Consider the following 9,854-nt stretch of genomic DNA (forward strand, 5'->3'; position numbering starts at 1 on the left):
ATTCACACAATTTTCGCGTAATTTCCAGGTATTACACAGGGGAGGTTTTTCCTGATGTCAGTCTGACATGGTTCGACTAATAGTGCGGACCGAACTTTAGCGAGGGAAGTGAGCCTGACATAGTTAAGAAAGAGAAACACACCAAAAAAACCAAACCGCGGCCACGACCAAGGAAGATACACAAGGCTTCATAGGCTGGGGCCTCGTAGCAGTAGTTTGTACTCTGAAATGAACGAGACTCAGTTTGCAAGGACAAAAGGCCACACAAATATGACATACATACCTTAAAGCCCCGGTATCCGTTTGCACAGGTTGCTGCAGAACGTGGTCGAGGAGATGTGTGACAGTGAAGTCAGGCAAGGCATGCAACCAGCAACATCAGTAAACAGATGAACATATTAAAATATCATATTTGACTATATATTCATGACCATCACAACAATCGCCATAAATATGGCGGTGGGTATTACACATACATATTTGACCTTACATAGTAACGATGTATGTACATGGTGGCCAACCAAGTTGTCCTGTGCTCGTCATACCGCCTTCTACTTGAATTATCCTGTGAAAGCAAGATGTCACCCACGCCCACTCAGTGAAATCTGGGGCCATCAGTATCAGTTCGAGCGCAAAAGTTGACACCTACCACAGGTGCGAGGGTTCTTGTGTCACGCGATAGTCAGTAAAATAATGAACATTGGACACTCATTTCCTATGTGGGAGACGCTTGCCTAGGCTGACTGAGCTATCCATTACATGGATCACATCGAGTCCTGCGGCTAGTTCGGATTATGTTCTTCAATGTCCTGAATGCCATAACGGTCAGGATCTTGCCAGACTGCCGAATTGAACGAAATATTGTAGTGCCGCTCAGTCCTCTACTACGCACTACCAAAGTCCATTATCCTGCATAACAAACACAATCTTCACACTGTATCAAAAGGGTAGGTATTAGCAGATGAAAAACCATATCACCCGATAGGACATTCACTGACAAAAATATTTGATTAGAACATATGAGTGCCTCGTGTTATGCGGGAGCAACGACAAAGCCTATAACAGAAATGAGACACGACGAATATATTAGATGATTGGCCACTTCATTCTGACAATAGATGTAATGCGCCGTCCTGACATCGACACTGACTTCGTACAAGCCCGAAATCGATACATACTTCGTACAATACATTCAAGTCCAGCCTGTTTCAAAAACAGGACAGATCTGAAAACCAAAGCCCGAGATCGCGAAATTAGTGCCAGTTCTAAACACGACCGGAAAAATATTCTGCCAGAAAACCTGCCAGAATTCAAGACGAAGGTGCGCGGTTCTAGTATTGCCTTTGCAGAGCAAGTTGTTATATTCTTATCAGCCTCGGCAATCACAGATAATGGTAACAACAATTACTCCTCCTCCCTACCGGCACAATGGACATAAGAAACGAGGGGGGGCAGAACAGTTCACCGCTCGGAGATTGAAGAATGGGTTGGCGAAACTGCGGGGAGATCGTGAGGTGCGTTTAGTATTTAATTCAGTAAATGATTGACCTTTGTCCGGAATCTGCTCGGGGGTAATTTAATATACCAAGTGCGCCTCTCATCTTTGAGACTGGACGACTTCTTCCACATGAGGGGCATTCGGCTCGGCCAACTTTCCACGACAGATGCCGCCCGCAGACAAGATAGTATTGATTATAGCGCCCACAAATACAGCAGTTTACAATACAAAGTGTACCTGTTACTTGGTAGATTAGAAGGTGCAATAAAATTTACGTTAGATGGCATGCCGAGGAGTAGTCACTATTCACAATCATCTCTGAAATGAATCATTTCGATTGCCAATCTCAGTATTTAAGAGTGAATGCGACATAAGGATTACATTCAAGCAATTATTGAAACACGTATATACGACAAAACAAAAATCTAGCTACTCCGAGTCATAAGCGGCGTCCTCTAGCGCCTTTCTCTGCTCAGCTAGCGCTGTGACGGACATCTTGGACACGACTTCCGGAGTTAGGTCCTGGCGATGATTTTTGCCGAAAATCTTTCTGAACAGTATGTTAGATACATGATGCATAGCAAGCAATAAAACAGTCAATACCTCGTCCACCACTCCAAAAGCTTGGCTACCCTATGTTTTGCGACAGGGCCAGGGACGTCCTCGAAGAAGTCGACGATGTTATTCCAGAATCCCGCGTAATCGAAGTCGCCGTCGACGGTACGCCAAGACGAGACGCTAGACAGCGCGAAACGAACCTGTCAGACAAAGGTTATAAGCCGCGCATCGAGGGTGAGAAATCATCTTTGCTCACCTGACAGACAACATATGCAATTGAACGAGGGGTTACTTTCCTCGTGTTGATGATTGCGGCGACGCAAGTTTTGACTTTGACTTTATCGTTCGACGACCGTCGAGCGCGCCTATTGTTCTCTAGAATGTCAGCTCCGTCGCCATCTCCATCAGCGTCCCTTGCGGAAGACGGAGATGTGAAGATAGCTTTGAAGGCCTGGTAACGCCAAGACTTTGAATATATATTCGCGATGTAGTACAACCCCATCTACTGACCTGAACCAGAAGTTTGGACCTGAAAAGACCTTTCTCCAGGTTTCTATCATCGATGGCGTAATTCTCGTATACGAACAGCGGCCACGAATTTTCCGACACGATGTAGTCGGATGTTCTTTCGCGAATCCCGGCCTTCACGCTGCAAACATTTCAGAGTCATGTGATTCGACGAAGGGTGATACTTACCGGCCGTCACTCCAATCCCACTCGGCGGGGCAGAGCAACTTCCCGCAAATGTCATGCGCGAAGCCGCGCAACTGCTTGTCGTTGGACCTGAGTAGCGTGGACGGACGAAAATCCTGGTTGACCCAGGCAGCAACGAGGTCCTTCAGAGTGGAAGTGTCGTCGCCGCGGGCCGCATCGGCTCCTCTTTTGATCTATAGTGTGATGAGTATGCAGCGCGAAACGATGAAGAGCGCAAACCTTTTTTAACATGTCCTCAGATTCATCGACTTCAAAATCGGCAAGCTTGAGATGCAGCCACGGCAGAGACTGCGAGAGTGCGAGGTAGCCACGCTGCAGGCGATCTTGCCTGAATACTGTAATTAGCCATGTCACGGATTAAAAAAGATGCCTTACTCTGGGGTAGTGTCCTGCACCGCGCCGTTCACCAGGCCTGGCTCGCACCTGCGATCGTTTTCGGCGATCAAATCCTCCACGTTAGTGTAAAGGACGACCATGCGGCGAACTGCCCTGCCCTGAGCAACGTAGTACGTCGTCTTTCTTTCGAGGATCAATGAGGAAGAGTATACACAAAGATGGTACGTGACGAACCTTTGCTTCGTTCCTCTGTCCTGCCTCATCGTCTGCAGTTCTTCTTCCAACGCAGCAATACGGCGCTTGGCCCTTGAATCTGCGGAGGTAGGGACTGCCCCAGAGAGGTCCGGGAGCACGAGGTCGCGTGACTGATTGTCAGGCTCTGGCGCAGACATGGTGAAAGTGAGGAATGTCAAGGCAGAGGTGAAGCGCGAAAACTAAGAGACCGTGACAGACTCGGAATTGTACAGAAGGTAAAGGTAAGAAACCCTCACCTGAACTTTTTATACATGCTCGCCTATGGTATTGAGATATATAGAGTAATGCCTAATGAGGATATGGTGAGTCTCGTCTGAAAATGGCACCATAACATAACTTACCGTGACAGGGCTGTAATGAAAAGCAACCGTGACGACTCTATGTAGAGTCTGCGTCCTTGCCCTGATCACCGCATGCATCAGCTCATCCCTCGTTTCCGACTCCCAAAAGTATCACTACCTTGAAAAAGTTTACGATCTGCTGGTAGTTTTCCTCCTTAGACACGATGTGGTCACCATCCGCGTTTTCAGCACCGGCGCGTTCGTACAATTTCAAAAGCTATTCTGAACGTCAATTACTTGCCATCTAGGTCAAATATCACTCACATGTTCAATTGTGACTGCAGTGAACAGTCCAATCCTTACGGTCCGTTTCACTTTTGGATCAGACCACAGCCCAACCCAGCACATTTCGAGGACCTTGCGGACGACCAGATACGAATCTTGAGAAAGCGCTTTGAAGATAGACAGCAATATATAGTATCTCTGTTGCTCGAGGAAAGTCGATTTCACCAGCGAGGAAGTTTTAGAGTTAATGAAGGAGAGAATAAAAAAGACGTATTAAGTGTGGATATCTGGTTGACGAAATTCAGACAGTTCAAGGCAGCAGATATCTCAGAGACATACCAGGTCTTGCAAACGTCCTCTGCGTCTCCTTTCCCTTTCCTCCTCATGCGATAATTTTACGAAAGTCTGAAGTATCGTGAACGATGATGAGCCATCGTAAGGAGGCGAACGCACCTTCATGTCCCATGGAAACGCTTCACAAAGTGCCTTCCGCTCCCTCCCACCTCCAAAGTGAGAGATAGTATTGAACAGTTTCAATGAAACGAGAATGACTTGAAGCTCATTGGAGCCAAATGCGAAAGATGTGATTTTACGCATCTATTTTGGCGATAACAACGTTTTGATAATCAGAATGCCGTGTGAGTGGTATTATGGGAAATGAGAGGACAGTAGAGTAAAATCCGAGAATAACAGAGACACAAGGAGCGATAGACTGGACGACTAGCACATCACAACATCAGGACACTGAGAGAAAGAAATAAGGATACACGCACTTGATTCGTACCCTCCCATATCTCAAAGGTGTCATGAGCACCTGGCGAACTCTCCATCCACTCAAGCGCGATTCTCTCATCTTGAGGAGCAATAATTTCCTCTGACTTGACAGACAGAGTTGAGCGCAATGCAGATAGGGCTGCGGGACTGAGCGAACAAATTCTTCGTAATGATGAATCTGATGATCGTAAGTATGCGCACCTTCCATTTGGGGATTCTGGTCTTGATTCTGGACTCCCGGGCCGAGCACGTCTGACATCGATTGCATTCAAAAATTTATACGCCTTCCGCGACGTTTGCTCAGGTTTTGCGTGTTTCTGGGGGCGCTCCGACTTGCTTTGAGGCATATGATGCTCGCTGGGTTTGAGTTAATCACTCGAGTCCATAAGTATAACTTGACCTAGCCATCTTAGACGCGCCAATCAATCGTGAATTTTGCTTAAATCATGTGATCATCATCATCGAGATGTCTGTCCTACATGACTGAGTGTCTGATTCTTCGCCGTCCTTCTAACCCTCGAGGACGATGACGGCAACGACCCCCTCGTAGCTCCAACATGCCCTATCCGCCTTTGCTTCACTACTGGTCGTGACCCCGGACCAAGCTCAAAGTCGCGCCACAATCTCCTCTCTCGCGCTCGACAATATGGGACCCACTGCCCCTCTCCAATCAATACCAATTTCTTGACGAAGCCTTCGGACAGCTAACTCCGTTGAACCCAAACAACTGGCTACCAAGCGATCGGAGAAGCCAAGCTGCTTCGCTTGGAGGATAATTCTGTTGCTGACAGAAGAGATAGATTGATCTCTGCGGTTGTAGCGCATTCGTTAGAAAACCTCGAAGATCAAGCAGAGTCTACGCACGACAAGCGCTTCTCCATGCGATGAATGTGTTGAAGTTTCGTTAGGTACCACTTGTCGATGTTAGTCATCTGCCAGATCTTGTCGACGCTATCGCCCCGATGGAATACATTTGCGATGGCGAATATCCGCTTGTCAGTGGGATTGACCAGTTCCTCGTCGATGTCCTCCACAAAGTTGTTCTTATGCAATTATGCAACAAGAAAATTAATCTTACTGAATTGACCAAGACTGCTCTTACATACCTTCGCAAATCCAAGGAACTGATCGTCAATCGCCTGTATCGCCTTTTGGATGGTCTCTTCGAAAGTTCTGCCCATTCTCATGACCTCACCGACGCTCTTCATGCTGCTGCTAAGAAGCCGGCTGACCCGGTTGAACTTATTGAGGTCCTAACGTGGTATCTTCACGACAACGTAGTCTAAGCTTGGCTCGAAGCAAGCGCTGGTTACTTTCGTCACGGAGTTCTTGATTTCGTTTAACGGGACACCCAGACCGAGCTTAGCAGCAATAAACGCAAGGGGATAACCTGTAGCTTTCGAAGCCAGTGCTGACGAATGCGAGAGACGCGCGTTGACCTATTTAAATGTCAGTGCAATGAATATCAATTAAGATGATGAAACATACCTCAATAATGCAGTACTCCTTCTAATCGGATTCAGAGCGTACTGAATGTTACACTCGCCAACAACACCAAGATGGCGAATGACATTGATCGCAGTTGTTCGGAGCATGTTGTAATCGAAGTCGGATAGCGTTTGGGAGGGAGCGACCACAATGGAGTCTCCATTGTGGATACCAAGTGGATCAACATTCTAGCAGGGCACCATGAGATCATGCGTACGCCGTTCAGCGAAATCGACACTTACCTCCATATTACAGACAGTTATACAATTGTCGCGGGAATCGCGGACAACCTCGTATTCGATCTCTTTCCAACCTTTCATGCTCTTTTCTACGAGCACTTGAGGGCTAGTCGCGAATGCCTTGCTACAAAGAGCGCGAAGCTGGACTTCATCCTGTGCGAAGCCAGATCTCAGACCACCCAGCGCGTATGCAGCACGAACAATGACAGGGAATCTGATCTCACGCCCTGCGGCAACCGCTTCATCTGGAGTGGTGGCTGTAGCAGACTGAGCACAACGCTTCCCAATATCCTCCATCGCTTGGGCAAATGACTGCCTATCCTCTGTCGTGATGATAGTCTCGATGGGAGTACCAAGAACCTGTACTCCAAGAGCCTCAAACTCATCTTTGAGTTTGATGCCGACATCAAGGGCGGATACCATCCGGTTTCCTCGTATTTGATAATTTTGCGCACGAAATCGGGTGTCACTACAGGACACGACCGTTTGGATGAAGACGAGGTTGGGATGTGGGTTTTAAAAGTCGGGGAGCTGAAAATGATACTGCAGCGACGATATTATCAGAGTTGGGATCGTGACACGGGATATCGATGTAATCTTCGGAGAATGGTGGCGAGGATGAGAAGGAGACCGAGCGTAGCTCGGGAATGAGAGACTGCAAAACCATGACTAATCCCACAACTCCATGAGACTCGACCATTACTTGAGTCGATACTATTACCAAAGACTTTTCCGTGTGGTGTGGTTGGTTTGGTCACGGTTGCCACTATGATCTAAAACGCGCACAACTGGCCTGCCCTTAGAAATGATTCAAAGTAATTTAAAGGACTTACAACATCAAAGAACACCACGGGGCAGTCCTGCGCGTTTTAGTCGCAACTAAAAGAGTAGAACAGAGTGAAGTTAGGATATATACATAGACCCCGGAAGTATAGCGTACTCAACACTCGGCTCGGCCCCGCTTTCAACATTTATATACACTCGCACGATCAGGCGCTTAAGTTTATAAATTATTTCCGACATCGTTTCCAGGAAAGGAAATGACCCTGAGCGTGCTTGCTCGCTTGCACTCTAAGTTATCCATCGATATCTATGCCAGCAATATTAATCGATTCGTTGGGCAAGAAAGACTCTGACCATCCAATGCGCGTGAACACATACCGGGTCATGAAATTGTCTACTATATATTAGACCCATCAAACGAACACATTGCAAGCCTTGATCCTTGACGAAAAACCAGGTCCCCCTACACATCAAGCATGTACCAGTATAGTCAGGGCGTAAAGACATCGTAGCCACTAATTAATACAAACGGATGGAATCTTGTGATACTACAGTACGAAAATGAATGTCCGTGACTCGCTCGAGTCAAAATCAAAAATGCGTGAAGTGATACGTTCAGTCAGATATCTCCCACTAGGCCGCCTTCGGGATTTTAAACCTAGAAGAGGGAAGGTCGGACGTGCTCGCACGCTTACGTTTGGAGCCTTGAGCGTCCGCCATCTCTTCCTCAACCGAGTCATCTGTCTGTTCCGAAGGGGCGTAAGAACTCTCACTATCCGACTCGCCGAAAAGCTTCACGTGCCACTCGCAATAACGGTCGTAGGCGGTGATTTCGGCGGCTGTCAGGATTCGTCTCGAGGCACGGCTCCAGTCAAAGAAAGATTGGATAGGAGTTTCCGCGAGAACGGTGAAGTCGAGGTCGGGCGCGAGCTTCTGCTGTAAAGTTACAATAGAGTCTTTAATCTTCGTCAACCCTTTGTCAAGCATGTTGGTGACGGAGTCCATAACTGTGGGCACCAATGTCTGGATCAAATCCGTCAAATTGATTCAAAAGGTTGAGAAGGATGTAAACTTACGCCGTACGCCGTATGCGCAGGATCTTTGGAACGAACGTTGATCGGCGCATCATCTCCCTTCACCCAGACGAAGTATTCCACCGATGTGACATGGCACCATGTATGGTCGCCGATTACGACGGGCTCACTGAATGAACGTGGGTGGTGCGTAGATTGAGGAAATCTTCTTGAGTGAGGAGGCGCGGGTCACTGCTAGTGCCGCCACGTAGGACCGTTGATGCGATGGAATCGTCATCGGGAGCGGCGTAGTCTGTATCCTCCCGTACTAAAACAACAACCGCGCACTTAATGTCTGGACGCGCCAAAACAACTTTTTCAACTTTTCCAAATACATGCTCATCTTTCTCCGAGAGAGCGCATTCAGCAAGGAAGGGAACCAGAACGACTTTTGCTGGTAGATCCATTGCAGTGATTGAGACGATCACAAGCTGTGATCGATGCGCCCTTGACTTTTAGCGGCCAATTCATGTTGGTTGTCGTAAAAATGATGTCGCGATCATACGGAAGGGCGTCGATACTTTTGATGATGGCATCCTTCACCACGTCGAACGATGCTTCGTGGAGAACGGTGGGCATGTCGACGATGAGTATATGGGTGTTGCGTTCGTAAGTCAGCCTGGACAGATTTAGTATTGCCCGAAAGCGTTAGCTACAAATAGCTTGCCTGGGCTTGGTCGAAAATCGGGAAGTTGCGCTCAAAATCTCTTCGATTGATCCGAATTCCCGCGCTCCCACACCGCGGAATTCCTGTGATATTGAGTAAGCACACGAACACAGGATCGAACATGAGGACATACCATGCGATTCTTGTGTAAAGCTGGATTGGATACATAACTCAATACTTTCCGTATCATATCTTCAACTCAGTCAGAATATTGTTAATTAACCACTTAATTCTCGTTGACATACTGGTAGATGGATCATAATGAATGGGCCGCTGGCAGACATCATGCAATGGACTGGAATCTGTGGAGGCATGAGCTGTAACTGGTGTGCTTTCTGGTGTCTCCTCTTTCCCAACGGATGATTTGGTAACACCTCTTTTTTCAGTGCTATCTTTTGAGGATGCTGGCTTGTCAACTTTGATGAGGTTTGTCTTGTGGTTGGCAGAAGTTGTCTGTGGAGCAGAGTTGGTTCTGGTTTCATAGAGTTTGTAGGGGTGTTTGGGAATGAAAGAGCTGTGGTAAGTTTTTTTTTCATGCTGAGCCACTAGGGTAGGCATGGTTGTTAGGTGCTGGGTGGTGACTATTGACTTCGTGTGGCGAGCTCTGACAAGCTTGGAGTATAGAGAAGTCGTGGAAAGAGATGATCAAGATTACAAATGATAACGATCATCGCCAGGAACGGCAGCACGTGCACACTCACCAATATTTTCACTGATCTGAATATGTATGATCACTGACTAGTACTGACTGTTTAAAAAAGCTCAAAGCATACAGTAAAGCCTTATGAAGCATGCATGCCTTTGACCAGCTTTTAAGAGGCCTTGCATGGCATGAGCAACAGGCTCATTCACATATCACCATACGGTCACGTGATGAAGAGTGACTTGCTGTGTTATTAATAT

General features: G+C 47.2%; 4 protein-coding genes across 4 annotated transcripts; all 4 read right to left on the bottom strand.

Moving 5' to 3' along the window:
* Positions 1 to 1,927: 1,927 nt before the first annotated feature.
* On the bottom strand, positions 1,928 to 3,498 carry DEU56DRAFT_750137 (uncharacterized protein; the record flags this gene model as incomplete). The annotated part of the gene is made up of 8 exons (XM_041349510.1): positions 1,928 to 2,048; positions 2,102 to 2,256; positions 2,388 to 2,507; positions 2,567 to 2,705; positions 2,753 to 2,943; positions 2,990 to 3,098; positions 3,146 to 3,289; positions 3,341 to 3,498. The coding sequence occupies 8 exons, from the start codon at positions 3,496 to 3,498 to the stop codon at positions 1,928 to 1,930; spliced, it is 1,137 nt and encodes a 378-aa protein (XP_041200535.1).
* A 650-nt stretch (positions 3,499 to 4,148) lies between these two features.
* On the bottom strand, positions 4,149 to 5,048 carry DEU56DRAFT_920531 (uncharacterized protein; the record flags this gene model as incomplete). The annotated part of the gene is made up of 6 exons (XM_041358482.1): positions 4,149 to 4,214; positions 4,267 to 4,332; positions 4,381 to 4,524; positions 4,595 to 4,647; positions 4,712 to 4,848; positions 4,903 to 5,048. 6 exons carry the CDS (start codon positions 5,046 to 5,048, stop codon positions 4,149 to 4,151), a joined length of 612 nt encoding a protein of 203 aa, XP_041200536.1.
* A 259-nt stretch (positions 5,049 to 5,307) lies between these two features.
* DEU56DRAFT_941463 (uncharacterized protein) lies at positions 5,308 to 6,851 on the bottom strand (the record flags this gene model as incomplete). Its single annotated transcript, XM_041358925.1, has 7 exons — positions 5,308 to 5,509; positions 5,566 to 5,744; positions 5,808 to 5,954; positions 6,015 to 6,140; positions 6,190 to 6,210; positions 6,252 to 6,377; positions 6,432 to 6,851. 7 exons carry the CDS (start codon positions 6,849 to 6,851, stop codon positions 5,308 to 5,310), a joined length of 1,221 nt encoding a protein of 406 aa, XP_041200537.1.
* Positions 6,852 to 7,844: 993 nt separating this feature from the next.
* DEU56DRAFT_920533 (uncharacterized protein) lies at positions 7,845 to 8,691 on the bottom strand (the record flags this gene model as incomplete). Its single annotated transcript, XM_041358483.1, has 3 exons — positions 7,845 to 8,234; positions 8,288 to 8,344; positions 8,416 to 8,691. 3 exons carry the CDS (start codon positions 8,689 to 8,691, stop codon positions 7,845 to 7,847), a joined length of 723 nt encoding a protein of 240 aa, XP_041200538.1.
* Between the last annotated feature and the right edge of the window lie 1,163 nt (positions 8,692 to 9,854).

The sequence above is a fragment of the Suillus clintonianus genome (assembly GCF_016758775.1).
Source record: "Suillus clintonianus strain FC179 chromosome Unknown DEU56scaffold_265, whole genome shotgun sequence".
Taxonomy (NCBI): Eukaryota; Fungi; Basidiomycota; class Agaricomycetes; order Boletales; family Suillaceae; genus Suillus; species Suillus clintonianus.